Genomic DNA, 16,467 nt, shown 5'->3' with positions numbered 1-16,467 from the left:
GTGACTGAAATAAACTGAAAAATAAATAAATAAATAAATATCAGCCTACATCTGCTGTAAATACAAGTCTACATTTGCGGTAAATATCAGCCTACATCTGCTGTAAATACAAGTCTACATCTGCTGTAAATACAAGTCTACATCTGATGTAAATATCAGCCTAATTCTGCTGTAAATATCAGCATACTTCTGGTGTAAATAACAGCCTACATCTACTGTAAACATTGGCCAACTATCTGCTGTTAATATCAGCCTTCATCTGCTGTAAATATCAGCCTACATCTGCTGTAAATATCAGCCTACATCTGCTGTAAATATCAGCCTACATCTGCTGTAAATATCAGCCTACATCTGCTGTAAATATCAGCCTAATTCTGCTGCAAATATCGGCCTACATCTAATGTAAATATTGGCCAACATCTGCTGTAAATGTCAGCCTACATCTGATGTAAATATTAACCTACATCTGCTGTAAATATTATCCTAAATCTGCTGTAAATATCAGCCTACATCTGCTGTAAATATTATCCTAAATCTACTGTAAATATCAGCCTACATCTGGGGTAAATATCAGCCTACATCTGCTGTAAATATCAGCCTACATCTGCTGTAAATATCAGCCTACATCTGCTGTAAATATCAGCCTACATCTGCTGTAAATATCAGCCTACATCTGCTGTAAATATCAGCCTACATCTGCTGTAAATATCAGCCTACAACTGCTGTTAATATCAGCCTACATCTGCTGTAAATGTCAGCCTACATCTGCTGTAAATGTCAGCCTACATCTGCTGTAAATGTCAGCCTACATCTGATGTAAATATTAACCTACATCTGTTGTAAATATCAGCTTTCATCCACTGTAAATGTAAGCCTAAATCTATTGTAAATACAAGTCTACATTTGCCGTAAATGTCAGCCCACATATACTTTAAATATCAGCTTCCATCTGCTGTAAATGTCAGCCTAAATCTTTTGTAAATACAAGTCTACATTAGTGGTAAATATCAGCCTATATATACTGTAAATATCAGCCTTCATCTACAGTGACAGCTGAGATTGTCTTGAGCCCTCTTTAGCCTCCAACAGAAATGGATGAATGGATAGCTGATTGATTGCTTGCATCAGCATTTACCTCAAAGCATCACTCTTCTTACAAATATAGCCTCACAGATCTTTCAGCTCTTAGTTTAGTTGTCTCTAACACATCTGCTTATACCGTGTATGCCTGTTATCCTTGAATAGTCCCTACCAAAAAAATATAAGTGATGAACAAAATGAAGCTTATTTGAAAGCAGCAGATGTCCTTAAACCACCTTTGCCCAATTAACTAGTCTAGAGGGATGTGAAAAACCAACAGGAGCATATGCCCCGGTCATGCATGGCTACCAGTCCGTGCTCAATTGTGAAGGCAGCTCTCAAACCACATTTGGAGTCATGGGTTTTGCCCAGATGAGGTAACCAAGGCAACCCCCAGCATCACTCTAGGATGTCTGCAGCAGAAAACATGGGAGACCTTGATCTGTTCTAACTGAGGTTTTCTGTGGCATGGTGGATAAAAAGAGATGCCAAGTAAAGAAACGATGTAAAGATGTGATGGATCAGCTTCATGTCAAAAATCTACCAAGTCTAGCACGACAGCCTCTGAACAAAGGTTTTTTGTTTCTCAAGGCTCCACATTATAACTTGGGACAAAACTCCCTAATTCATCTTGTTTTGACATATGTCGAGCTTGTTACCTTGGCAACCAGTCAGTAAAAGGACATCACTACTAAGCCACATCCTCTCCATCAGAAACAGACGTTAAAAAAATTGAATAAAACATCATTTCTTTTCCTTTAAGTCAGTAGTTTTTCTTAGACAGCTGCTGGTTGGTATACAAATGCTTAAAAATGTATGAGATAATAAAGACACAATTTTATGTCGTCCATGTCAGCCCAAGCACTTTAATATATGAGCGTCTATGTGCGTGGGTGTTTTAGTTGCCTGCAGTTGATTCTCCACTTCCCCGGTGTGTTTCACAACATTTCTGCATGTATTCGTGTGTTGTGCCTGTATTTGTGTAATCCAGAGAAAATCTCTCCTCTCAGTGAAGCCAATTAATGGCTGAAAGACTTCCTGAATTTTGTCTGAATTCACCAATTAGCAGCTGAAGTGACATAATGAGGACTGCTGTTAAGAAGGGAAGTTTTAATAAGACGACTCTTAAAGGCTCCTCAATACTAACCCTGCTGGAAAGAGAATATTAAACTAGCTAGTCAGCAATCATGATTCAGACAGGTTTTTAACCTAATACTTGCTGTAGTTTGTTCTTTTTGTCACATTATCTGTTACTTTATTCATCTCAGTGTTTTTGGTTGATGCTTCTTCTGGTTTGCAGGCAACAAATTGACAAGTGCAAGCTAGATCGTTACTGTTAGAGGTTTTGCTGCTTAAATCTTACAAAAAAACAACAAAAACAGGAAGTTTTCAAGGTGATCTGCAAGTATGAGCCTAAACGGACAAGCATTGATTAGTGCCAATTAGCTCACATTAGCTACGTCACGTTAATAAACAACTGTATCAGGATCACTGTCAGCTGTCAGTCAGTGTTCTGGCGCCATAATGTTAGTTAAAAGACGATGCCATTATGGGGAATTAGCCATTTGGACAACAAAGTCTCAGGCCTAGAAAGCACTGTGGAAGCCTGTAGAAGTCTGGCATAGTCAGCCACCAGCTGGTTGAGCACAGTTTTCTTTCCTTCCATTCGTACCATCTGGACAGGGCTGCTGCAGAAAGCCCACTGGTACCTGAAGAGGGTAACACAACTTGTCTCCCACCTCAGAAGGACAACATGAGCGCTGTTATCACCCTAAAGCTGAATCTTGATGCCACAAGACTTTTAACTTGCTAGAACCGTGGAAGGAACATTCATGGCCTGACCTATGCTCACTCTTGGATCTAGCTGGACATCAGGCTCTAATCACACTCTGTCATCTGCTTATGTGTTGTTGATTTACTCTTTGTAATTGAAGGCACTGTACTGGGCATAAATGGACACAGCAAACACCAGTGTGACTGAGGAATAATCAGTGCCCACCATCGGGTTTCTGTGTGTTGAAGTGAGTGCATAGCTATGAGATGGAGTTTCTTTCTTTGCCACGCAGCTTTTCTTCCTTCAAAATTCACCATCTTTAAAATCACAGTGACGTCCATATGTTATTCAGCCATTTTAAGAACATCTGCCATCTTGTCCTTTATTTCTTTTCTCTCTTACACTCTCACAGCTTCACAGTTATCACACACTGCTTTGTAAATAGTTTGCTTGTTACAGTTTCATTTTAAAACAGTTATGTGTCATTGATGCTGACTGATGCTAACCTGATATGACAGATGGATTTGTTTCACACATCCGTCTGGAAAACCTTCGATATACAGCATTTGGGAAGGGCTGAGCCTTTGAAAAAAAACCTTGGAGGATGATTGAATGAACGTTCTGTCACTTCTTTACAGGCTAATCAGAGCAACAAAACATGTGACGTCGCTGCTAATTTTCTGGTTAAGAGGGTCTATGTATGATCTCACACCTCCTGTTTATTTCAATACCAAAATTAATTGAATAATAACACTATTTAAATATCTTTTTCTGCTTTTTTTGTTTGTTGTTCCCCGTCTTTAGGGTGGTGCCCCTTAATTTATTAATCTTGATTAATATTTATTAATATTAAAATAATAAATACTGTTATAATTTTTCTACAATAACCAAAATCTAGAATTACAAATCCCAACATCAGGATTACGACAAGTCTGTTTATTTCTGCTGTATTTTCCTTAAAGATATAGTTCGTCACATAAACCAAAAGCTGAGGTGTAACTAATATTTCTTTGGTAAATCTCTAATGATCTTTGGGGTTAAAAATACACTTTATTTGAAGCTCCTCAAAGAAACTTTTTGTTTGTGTTGATGTTTGTCGCCCCTAAGGAGAGCTGTTTGTCTTATTTCTTTACTGATTTTGTCCTGTACTAATACCAGTCTGTTTTATAAGCAGACAAAACTCCTCACTGCAGCTTCACTTTCATCCTGTAACTGTCACATGAGGCCGCGGCTGTAGATCAAGAAATCTTGTATGGTTTTGTTTCCAGATGTCAGTCTTACAAAAAGTGAAAAAAAAAAGCTACGAATATGGACTTTTACTTACAAAGAGTTATATTTGCATTAGATGTGGCTTGATTATGGGACACGTTTCCAGGAGAGGTTTAAATGTTTCTACTTCTATTATTTTCCAGGAAATGCTATGTGCAGCATGTCCCAGACGAGTTAATGTTTCACTGTCTTTGTGAGCGTATCATCTCCAGAGGATATGATCTCATCTGTCATCTCTACAGCAATTAGCAGCTTTTGTTGTGCATGTGTGTTGAGACTGAGTTTTCTTGTATGAACCTCACAGATACTCTGGCAGTTAGAACAGAAATAGTCTATTTCCAGTCATTCAAATCAAAGTGTAACAGAGGCTTTTGTTTTGTTGGACTTTGATTTGCACCTGCTCTGCTGCTGTTAGGACTCATCTGACATTAGCACTTGCCGTCCTCTCTTTCATTCGCCTGCATGCTGCCAACACTCAGACTATTCAGCAGGCTCTGAAAAGCTCACCTGACCTCGACAAACGCACACACTTGCGCAGCTTTCTAAGCCAGGTACAGATAAGACGTGAGGCACTCGTCTGTGATCGGTCCCAGTGGGATGAGGCTGACAGAGCTGAAGAGACCCTCTGTTTGACACACTGCTCAACAGGACAAAGCAAACCACATGCCAACAGACAAACTACAGCAGGATGTCTGCATGAACACTCCTGCTATGATTTAGCACAAATATGGGTAGAATAAATACTTTATGTGTATTTATTTGATGTGTTTACAACAGTGTACATGCATTGAGGAGACCTGAGGAGAAACTGCAGGGTGATCACAGGTAATAAAATCCCCTCTAACCCTCCTCAGGGCCATGCCATGGTCTTTCCATTGCCATTTGGAGCAGCAGACCAGCCGTCTTCCACTGTGTTGCCTCGTGCGCCCAGCTTCACCTAAAAGTCTGGCGTAGTCAGCCACCAGCCGACTGAGTAAAAAGTTCTCTTTCCCTCCTTCAATGTCATCTTGACAGGATTGCTGCAGAGAGCCCACTGGTATCTGAAGAAGGTAACACAACTCTTCTCCCACCTCAGAAGGACGGTATGAGCCCTGTTATCACCCTAAAGCTATATCTTGCGGTCTCAAGACTTATAACTTGCTGGAACTGTGGAAGGAACATTTCTCTCCTGACCTATGTTCACTCTGGATCTAGTTGGACATTTTTGTTAATAAATCCATGTTATCCAGGATGGAGCAACAGCAGGATGTGTTTTACAACAGTGCAGATGCATTGAGAAACTATCAGTTGATGCTAAAGAGGTCAAAACCAGATTCCTATATGTTATTGCTTAAAGTAGAATTTTTTTTTCTACACAAAAGACTTAATTGATGGAGTTCAGGCAGCAAAATGGAACATTTTTACTGTAGTTGTGCTTGATTTGTTGGACAATCTTACAAAGTACTCATTTTACTTCCATAAAATTATACTTAAATTGGCTTGTGCAAGAAATATTACTACTAATATAATTGGCGGCGTGTCTGTCTGTCTGTCTGTATCCATTTACACACCACACCGTTGTTCCAATTGTCCTAGAAACCTCTCAGAAGACTTCTTGGGTGTACTGGTTCGAAACTGGAACCATGAAAAAAATCATAAATATGTACAGATTGTCTATAAAGTCCAAAAATGTTGTGCCAAGTCATCATTTGGGGACTTCCGCTGCATTCCATTTACCTCAGAAGGCAGATGTTGGAATGGTGAGTGACATCACACCTGAGTTGAATGCGTCATTTGCTTCAAGCTTAAAAGAGTAAGTGACGGATCCGAAAAACAACTGGACTTTGCTGAAACACGCCCATGAGGAAGTGTATTTTGGATGAGATGATACACCGGCCATGATCCCTGATCAAAGTAGGCTCTCTTTAAAGCAATTCTCAATACTCATATTAAACGAGATAATACAGGAGATGTTTCACAGAATCATTTGCTGAGAAATCATGGTTTAATTGCTGCTTTGTCAGCTGTAGTCACTAGTGCTGCCTAATCATGTCTGAATATGTGTTTGCCTCCACGTAGCCAGCATCGCATGGCAGGTGGACCATGTGATGCTTTGTTAAAGCAGCACAAAAAAGTGCATGCACTTAAACTTTGTAAATAAGTCAAAAGGCGAAGCTTTAATGCTCTCTTTATGTGTTGTTGGCCCATCACTGCACATATGCATCGGCGCGCAGAGACGCCGAGCCATTATGCAATTATATGGGAAAAACACCCCTTTCCATCCACATTGGCCTTATTGATGGTAATAGTATGGCATAAATACAGTAAAGATTAGTCTACTGTCTGCAAGAGCTGATAGAAGCGTAGTGCACTTTTTATGACGCACAAACTTTCCAGAGATCATGAAACAATTTTACCTCTGTATGACTTGAAAACAAATAATAAATGAATTTTAAATAAGGTTGGTAAATATTTCTCTGACATTGCTATTACTAAGCCATAGCCAGAAGTTAAATAAGTCTGAGATGTGTGACAAGGATGTGGTTGTTTTCTTAAGGGTTTCCTTCAGGGTGGTGCTGAAGTGAACATATCGATATTGTCCTAAATCATCCGTTATTCTGAATACTTAACATGGAGGGGGGTGTGGGCAGCAGTGGATAGTAAGCACTGCAGAAGCAGGATTATAAAAAGAGTGTTGTGCAGGGCTCCATTTACCTATATTCTGAACAGTAACATATAAAAAAAAAAAAAAGAGCATTGAATTGGGAAAAAGCTGTCTTTAAATAGCACTGATGACTAAATGCGACCTACTTGAATATTGTGCCTGAAAAACACATTAAGGCCGGAGATTGTAGGTTTATTCTATTTTACTATGCATTGGGCTTCAGATAGCTGCCCTAATAGGGCTTCCAGCTCCTGTTGTGGGAATAATGTGTCGAACCTCACACAGCTGTATGGCCTACAGTTTCTGTTGTGAGGAAGACTTTGTTTAGCTCCCTCACAACGCATTGATATATTATTGAAAGAACTGGAGGGCTGCCTGGTTTCTCTGTTTGTCTGGGAATAAACACCATCAGAGGGTCACATAGACCAAGGCACATATTCGCTAGCACGCACACAAGTGTATTTATTACCTCCACCAAAGAGGTTATGTGTTTGGCAGGGTTTGTTAGTTTGTTAGCAACATAACTCAAACAGTTGTGGATGGATTTTGATTAAATTTTCAGGAAATGTCAGAAATGGCATAAGGAAGAACTGATTAGATTTTGGGAGTGATCCAGATCACCGTCTGGATCCAGGAATATTTGAAAGGATTTTTTTACTATTGGGAGATAGGGCTAATGACAGAGGTCAGAGAGTTTGCAAGGACATAGTTACTTTAAAACAGTGTTACTCAACCCTGTTCAACTAAAGAGCCAAGCTGTTAAAAAATACCTTTGCAAGAGCCACAAACTAAGTTGTGAAAAGTGGCAAAAATGGTTTGAAGTAGCAACAAAAATAAATTACAGATGGAAAAAATGGTCAAAAAACAGCAAAAATGGGTGAAAATGGGGATAAAAAGTGGGAAAAATGGGTGAGAAGTTACAAAAAAATGAGTTACAGGTTGCAAAAAATGGTCCAAAAGTGGCATAAACAAGGGGAAAAAATGAGTCAGAAGTGACTAAAATGGGTAAAAAGCAGTCAAGGGTGGCAAAAAAAATTAGGAAACAGGAAACAAATGGTATTTAATGGCAAAAGGCAGCTTGAATGGGCGAAAAGTGTTGAAAAGGGCAAAAATGGGATAAAAGTGGCTAAAAGAAGTGGCAAAAATGGGTAAAAAATGGAAAACGAGTAGTATTTAATGGCAAAAGGCAGCTTAAATGGGTGAACAGTGGCAAAAAATTATGAAAAAGGGAAAAATGGCAAAAAGAAGAGGCAAAAATGGGGGGGGGGGGACTGGTAGTATTTAATGGAAAAAGGCAGTATACATGGACAAAAAGTGGCAGCATACATAGGAAAAAAGTGGTATTTAATGACAAATGGTAGCTTAAATGGGTGAAAAGTGGCGAAAAGTGGCAAAAATGGTATAAAGGGGCAAAAAAAAGTTTCCTTTTTTTAAGGGTAAGTAATATTTAAAATTAATACATAAAAGAGCCACAAATCCTCACAAAAGATCCACATGCGGCTCCAGAGCCACACGTTAAGTATCACTGCTTTAAAATAAGTCTGATTTGACCTGGTAAAAGGTGATCGTACTCACATGTATTCACGGTGAGCTGAGTGAACGGCTGCAGCATTGCAGTACCGCCACACTACAATGACGGAGGACAACACGTCCAGCGTGGCGTCAAACTGCAGAGTAAAACGAAATAGTTTAAATTGTTCTCCAGACAGCAAACAGCCATGCTACACTTAGTATATTATATTAAGTAAAGTTGAGACTTTACAGGCAACTTACAGCAAATCCAAAAGCTGAAGCACTGTGGCGCATGAAGGAAACAGCTGAAAGAAAACAGAGAAAAGACACTGAATAATTGATACAAGATGCTAGCTTAATACAAAGATATCTGGAGGCTGAAAAGGGGGATAAATATATAAAGCTCCCCCTGCTGGTTGGCTGCAGTATAGGTCTTAAACCCTGCCTCTTCCTTGTAAACAGATGGGACACAGTTTTTTTTTCTGAAATTGTTCCACAATTTATAGATATAGTTTTTGGAGATTTGTGAACCTCTGCCCATCTTTACTCTTGGAAGACTACCTCTCTAAACACGTTAAAAATACAGCTGTTAAACTTCTATAAACTTGTGTTTACACTAAATGTTTTATTAGTTGATTAAATGTTTTCTCAGGTAGACAGGAGGGATGTGGTACAATGAAAAGTAAGTGGCAAACTGACTTGAGCTTGTATAGTGCACTTTCTGCCACTCCCTTGGTGCTGTAATGCATTGTTCGTATCAATATAAAGTCAAAAACCCTTCTTAAATAATGCATTTTCTCTATTTTTCATAAATGTTTCCTGTTATAATGCTGCAGAGGCTTTTCTTTTTTTTACATGCTGTTTGCTCACAGTAGATATAATGTATTTAAAAACTGATATGAAGGTAATTTCTGCAGAAAACTGACAGCTAAATAAAGATTTTCCACCTCTGCCTGTGCAGAAAAACAAATAAAAGCTGACTACTGTCACATCAAAATGCCAGTCATGAATTCAGTTAAATGAGAGAGTGCTCGTTGACTGTTAAACTGCAGAGATGGATGATAATCATATAAATCCAGAGGGGCTTTTTAATGTCGATTCGCTTCTAGTTTTTATTAGTTTGTGCAGCAAACCTGTCAAGCAGGATAAGATGCATTGTGTTGACTCAAATAGTTTGGTTATCATGACAGTGAGCTGTAGCTGTCGCTGCCTTGTGTATTTTCTTCATACACCTGCAATGGAGGAGAGACAAAGGAGAGAAAGATGCAGAAAGATAGAGGGGAGGAATCCTCTCCACTCCGCCCTGGTTTATTTTTAGCGTGAATCACTGGGGGCCAGCTTCTTGCCTCAGCCCTGCATGCAGAAACAAAGCACCGCGTGGTGTCTCTTCCTCCGTTTCCCCCTCAAAGTCGCTCATTTTCTCTCTGTTACAAGGAGAGGGGAATTATGATTCCTCCTTTCTTCTATGCCCCCTTCTCCGCCTTCCTACTTTCTTTTTCATCACCTTCTCTTCCTCCTCTGTTTTCATCTACATTCAGCTGCTCTCAGGGCTGGAGGTGCAATCTTATACTTCCCAGGACAAAAGCTGAAAACGATGCAGCCTCCTTTGCTTCTGTAAACCTATAACTACACATGGACAACGCAGGAATACAAATGAGAAGTTGGGATCTTTTTATGATATCAGGGATCTGCAGAGGTGCAGCAAGAAAACAGATTCAACGACTGACGGCATAAACAATGTTGAAAAAAATGTTGATACCTCCTCCTTTAGAGCCCCACTGCCGAGCTTAACTGCTAGAAAAAATATTACAAGTTTTAAAAGAGGAACTTTGTCCAGGTTAAAGAGCACTGCAATAGCTTGTATGGTTGTCATGAGCATGTGTGAAGTTGGAGCTCGGCAGAGGGCGTGAAATTCAACACCTGTTTGCAGAGAGCAGGCAGGTTTTAGTTCTAAAGAAACCTTTTCTTTTACTTTCTTTGGCCCCCACCACTCTCTTGTGGTCAAAGCAGCTCTTTTTCCCTACAAGTTTGTTTGAAATCGATCACACCTGTGCATTTAACTTCAAAGTGAAATCAGTCCTTGCAGGCTGCCCATTTTATTCCAACTAAGCTGGAAGATTAGTTGAGAAAACAACCAAAATGTAATCATAATTCAGTAACCCCAGAGAAGAGCAGACATCAATGGCAAATGAATGCAGTGATTAAGCCAGATATAGCATAAGGGAGGAGGAGGGTTGCAAAAGCAGCTTGTAGAGGCAGCAGCAACGCATAGCCAGGCTAGAGCGGTTTAAATATGGCAGCAAGATTCAATTCAATTCAATGGAGAACAAAGAAAATGAAATTCATGGTTGTATGTCCTCTTAGGGCTTCTGTATTTTGTCTCATTGTTACCTGTATAAATCACATGATGTGACCAGAGATGGCCAGCAGTTTTCAAGCCCTTAGGACATCAACATCACAACCAGGTGCTCGTGGCAACCCTACCAACCGCCTGGGTAGTAACCTAGACCCTAGACCACTTAACACACCCACCCTTTACTCTGCCCTTAGGTTGTGGACTATATTTTTTAACAGATTATTTTCCCATGCCCCTGGTAATATGCAAAGAAATCCAGAGCATGACTTGGGGTTGTGTCAGTGTCAGAACTCTGAATGCTTCAGCAAACCAAGAGATTTTGGACAAATCCATGCTCCCAACTTTGTGGGAACAGTTTGGGGATGGCCTCTTCCTGTTCCAACATGACTGTGCACCAGTGCACAAAGCAAGGTCCATAAAGACATGGATGAGAGAGTTTGGTGCGGATGAACTTGACTGGCCTGCACAGAGTCCTGACCTCAACCTGATAGAACACCTTTGGGATGAATTAGAGCGGAGACTGAGAGGCAGGCCTTCTCGTCCAACATCAGTGTGTGACCTCACAAATGCGCTTGAAGCTGTTGAAGCTGTTATAGCTGCAAAGGGTGGACCCACGTCATATTAAACACTATGGATTGAGAATGGGATGTCACTTCAGTTCATATGTGAGTCAAGGCAGGTGAGCAAATACTTTTGGCACTGTTGTGTATCTCCCTTCCCTGCAAAGCATTTGCTTCCCAGCTACTTTACCCGTATTCCTATGTCGCCTGTTTGTACATCATCTATAATATACCATAATGTGTACAATGACTGTCACGGTTAATCTCATCTTTTAACAACCAGGGTGGAGCTCTGTGCATGTAAAGAAACAGGTCGGGAGGTCCCAGTTTCAAGAGTGGCAACAGATAGCAAACATAAGATGACAGCTCTCTAAATGAAGGTAAACACAAGAGGGAGGGACTGTGTCGACACTGAAGTGACACGCATGTTGGCGTTAACACAACAAGTTGCAAGCGGCTTCTTTTAAGCTTGTGAGGTTAGCATAAATGTGGGAGCACAAAAACACATCAGAAGGCTTACATAACAAACACTGTCCTACTCTAAATCATCAAGGAGGCAAAGTTGTACCAGAGTGCAACAAAAGCACAACTCTACAGATTCTTCTACAAATGTATTCACAGTCAAATTTGCCTTCATCCTATTTTAATAATTTCTTTTTGGCTCGTAAAGATCCAGCTTTGAGGTAAAAATCACTAATATATTCAAAGAAAATCAGTATCCTGAAGTCCAAAACAAAAATGTCTGCTTCTCCTCCCTCCTCCTCTCTTTCCTTCCCGTTTCTCCACCCCTCTCCCTCATTAGGGCCAGAAGGAAGCAATTGCGTGTAAATGAATCTGCTGCAGCTCTGCGGTTGTCAAAGCCGAGCCCGGCGATGGCTAATTGGCTCCCAAGAAAGCTGGTTGAGTGTCAGTGGGGACGGAGCCGCAGCATCACATCAGGCTAACACATACACACGAATATGAGGTCTCGTTTCCACGTCTCTCCCATCCTCCATCCCTGTCGCATCTGACAAGAGAGGAAGATAAAACGCCATCCTGGCTCTGGCTCTTCATAAGGTTGTTTCAGGAGCGGCATTATGCAGATCAGTGAAACACTCCTCTGGAAGGGTTGCTTTTACATTCGCTGGACTGATGGTGTTTGTTTCTCTGTTCAATGCAAGGGCCTTGTTTTGAAAGAAACAGAAAGAGGCGCCATTAAAAATTCATTCATACATTCATTCAACTCACATCTAGTTGACACATTTCACTCTACAAAAGCAGGCGAACAAAAACCCAGCTCAAGGGGGGACAACTGACAGCAAATCAGTCTCACTTTTATCCAAACATGCTGGTTAAACTGAAGCTCTAAGCTTCTTTTAAAGCTCCAGTTAGGAGTTTTAGCTGGAAAGACAATAGACTGGTGCTATCGCTTCTATAAGGCCCAAAAAAGCAGACAAGCTCATCAAGAACAGGGCTGATGTTTTCATTATCAACCTGAAGCTGGAAACCACTCCCACAGGAGGAAGCTGTCAAATTAACTGACGCCCACCCTTTGACACTCTGATGGAAAAGCCATAAAATAATTTATGATGAGTGAAACATAAGACCGTTTCAAGAATACAGGGAGAGATTTCGTCAGAAACAAACCTAGCAGATTTATGAGATAAAATCAATAAGGTTGCTTTGACTACAGGGGACACAAAAATCAACCTTAGACAAATTATTTTTAAAAACTGAATTTCTGTAAACCAACTCCACACCACAGCGATACAAAGTTGGTTCGCTAACAATGGCGGTACTAACACCACCAGCCTTCAATCCAGTATCGTCACTCAATACTTGAGTTACATGTCAGTGTCAGTGGACTTTATCCCCATTTCCTAGATCAAAAACAGTGCTGAACTGGGCCATTTCTTCAAGATGCTATCAGTGCCATAAGTTCACTCTTGTTTACATCATATTAAAGAACATTGTGGCAGCAGGGCGAGCTGCAGGGCTACAAGGAGCAGACCGCTATGTTACATTGTACGCAAAGCATTTGACAAGTATGTTCCAATCGTAAATTTCCGACAGACAGACAGATAGTCATTTATTGTCATTGCATGTAAAAAGGCAACGAAATTACGTGTAGTAGCAAACACAGTGGTCCAAGTGGTGGTTAGAAATCAAAGCCTCACGTCATCCATCCTGCTGGTGAGGGAGCGGGCATCCAGGAGAAAGATGCTTGGTAGGGCAGGTTTGTGTGGGGCCACTCTTAGCCTAGCCTGCAGCCCGGCTTGTTTGCCCCACCTTCGCTTTCTTGCACAACGCCGTCTCTGCCTCCTCTCCACTGGCTGTAGGTGTTGTGTTGCTCCACGTCCTCCTCCTGTCAGTGTCCGAGCACCCCGTTCTCCGGATAATCTCCACCAGGAAAGTTATAAAGTCCATGGGCACGCTGTCAGTTCCAGTATGAGTGTAGAGCTTTGTTTTACTGCTGCTGATGGAGTGTCGGGCCGCTGCGTTTGTTCGCACCACCCCATGCTACCTCATTAGGTAGCATTCAGTAGTCTCCTGTTGATCAGGCAGTGTTTCGTTACAGTTACTGGTAGTTGTTGTTAGCTTTTAAGCTAGCCAGGTGTTGTAGTTGAGACTGAGGTCTTCTTTTCACCTTTTTGGGGTTTTTCTTGATGGAAATTTTCCGTTCTTTCTCTCAAAGGTGTCCTGGAACACCCGTCTTCATTGTTTTTCACAGGTTTCAACATATGTTGACAACTTAACTGTAAAAAAAACACTACAAGTCCAAGATTTAACTTAAGAGTGCATCTTTCTTGCTGCCAACTGTTCTGGTTGCCTGGCAACAATCTCTAAAACTAAAACTCTCTAAACCTCTCTTAAAGGGAACCCAACACAATCACACAAATATATCTTATTGAATAGATTGGCCTAAACAAAACCTAACAACGATCCACTTCCAACAACAACCCTAAGCACTTACACTTATGAACTAGCCTCTCCCTTCCTATCTCAAAGAGCAGCGCTAGTTCTGATGGCAAATTTAGATAAACTCGATCAAAGCCTGGATTACAGCAACTACACTCTAGCTGTTTTTACTGTAGCAATCAATAAAGGGTGTGACCTGCGTCATCTGCCTCACCTATTGTTGCAGAGAGAGTTAAAATCATGTTCTCAGCCTAAACAAAACCTAACGACCCACTTCCAACAACAACCCAAAGGAGATCAGGATAGTTAGGAAAGGTATGCCAAATTTCCCTGTTAGCTTTAGCTGTAGCCTCATTTAAAATAAGCACATTTCCCATCATAACACTCAGAGAGAAATCTGTTAACTATCTTTATCATTGTCACACACATTTAAAAGCCACTTTACTTTCACTTTGCATTAAATTTGATAAATCTAGCCATACATTCACTGGCTCCCACCAATTTTAATCAAGGTATATTTCAGATTTTGTGTGTCTGCAACTCAAAATCCATGCTTATCTGTTCAAGTTATGTTAAATTGACATTTAACCATGCCAAGTCACCAGCAATTCTCATGTGTGATGTTTTCAATGAACATGATGTTCCAAAGATATACGCTAAAGCTGCACCTGCCCACCATAAATAAAAATTCACATGTTCCCCTTACATGCTTTAACAGCCCAATACATGTTTGAGCCATGCTAATGTTTTACAGAGCATGTTACCCAGCAGCTATCATTAAGTCAACATATAGAGCTAACAGAGAATCGCAGCAGGTGGTAATGGAAGAACTGGCACCCTGCAGGTCTCTGATAGGGAGACTGCATCCACTTTGGTATAAAGACACTGCCACACTTCACTATAAGGATCAAGCAATAACTCTTCGTCTGGGTTTCATATCATGTTTAGTGGAGTCATAGAGGCACTAAGAGAATATCTCCTTTCAAAAGTGATAAATTAATCTTTTAATCCCTTATTTATGTTCGATAAAGTTACTAAACGAGACTTGTATTATTGTTTTCTCCCTTTAATATGTTTCATTTGGTGTAGCTTTATGTTGTTAGCTTTTGCTGCTATAATAACCTGTCATGACTGTAACAGCACAGATCTAGCAAACACAGAGGAGGAAAGAAAGTGATCCAAACAGCTGCTTGATAACAGGACTTTCACAGGGTTTTACACAGTAAAAATGCACAGTAAGGAAGGACATGCATTCAGCCCTTCATGTAAATATAAGAGCCAGGGAGAGTTTTACAGAAGGTTTGGTGGTGAGGAGTTAATGAGCAAATACAAAAGTGGTGCCGTTATTGCTAATAAATGATCAAAAGCATCTACGTCAGTCCGAGAAGCAAGGAGTCAAATAAGGCTTTATCACAGTGATGATCACAGCACATCTATTTCATGTTGCTGCAGACTCAAGTTGTCATAATGACAGAATTTTGAGTGTCAGTATTCTGGTGAATATCAATACCCATTACTGTGGCATTAAAGAATGGACACTTAATACTGGCAGATGTTTTATATTAGTCTGAAAGTCACTGAACACATACCAACATAAGACACATTGTTAATAGTAATGAGGCCAATGATAATGGGGCAAAGTCAAGCTCAATGTGCATGATTTTTCGACCCTGTTGATACGCCTGGAGACCACCTGTGTTTGTTGAAGGGTCGGGGGATAACTTGATATAAGTGAGGATGACTACATAAGCTGGATAACATGACATGGTAAGTTAGGATAACTTAACATGATTACATAGGATAATTTGACATAAATTAAGATAACTTGACTTACAATAATTAGTAATCCTAACTTATTATGTCAAGTTATCCTTACTTATTATAGGATAGTTGACATAGTAAGTTAGAATAACATGACATTAGTTAGGATAGCTTTGCATATTAAGTAAGAATAACTTGAAATAATAACTTAGGATACCTTATTTTAATTAGTTAGAATAATTTGACATAAGTTGGAAAAACTTAACGTCATTAGTTAGGATTAGTTAACATTATAAGTTAGGATAGCTGACAAAATAAGTTAAGTTAACTTGACATAAGTTAGAAAAACGACATAAGTTAGGAAAACTTGACACAAGTTAGGTTAACTTGACATAAGTTAGACTAACTTGACATAAATTAGAATAACTTGACATAAGTTAGGATAGTTGACAAAATAAGTTAACTTGACATGAGTTAGGTTAACTTGACATAAGTTAGGTTAACTTGACATAAATTAGAATAACTTGACATAATCAATTATAATAACTTGACATAAGTTAGGATAGTTGACAAAATAAGTTAACTTGACATGAGTTAGGTTAACTTGACATAA

General features: G+C 39.9%; 1 protein-coding gene across 1 annotated transcript in view; it reads right to left on the bottom strand.

Moving 5' to 3' along the window:
* LOC121506531 (transmembrane protein 163-like) overlaps positions 1 to 12,270 on the bottom strand; it is a 42,877-nt gene extending 30,607 nt beyond the window's left edge. Inside the window, exons 1-3 of the mRNA XM_041782382.1 lie at positions 12,147 to 12,270; positions 8,541 to 8,608; positions 8,343 to 8,434 (exon numbers count right to left, since the gene is read on the bottom strand). Coding sequence (XP_041638316.1) covers positions 8,343 to 8,434; positions 8,541 to 8,608; positions 12,147 to 12,270 — 284 coding nt within the window. The remainder of the gene's footprint in view (positions 1 to 8,342; positions 8,435 to 8,540; positions 8,609 to 12,146) is intronic.
* Between the last annotated feature and the right edge of the window lie 4,197 nt (positions 12,271 to 16,467).

This window comes from Cheilinus undulatus, linkage group 24 (assembly GCF_018320785.1).
Source record: "Cheilinus undulatus linkage group 24, ASM1832078v1, whole genome shotgun sequence".
NCBI lineage: Eukaryota > Metazoa > Chordata > Actinopteri > Labriformes > Labridae > Cheilinus > Cheilinus undulatus.
The sequence above is the reverse complement of the archived record's forward strand: the minus strand, read 5'-3'. Positions and strand labels throughout refer to the sequence as shown.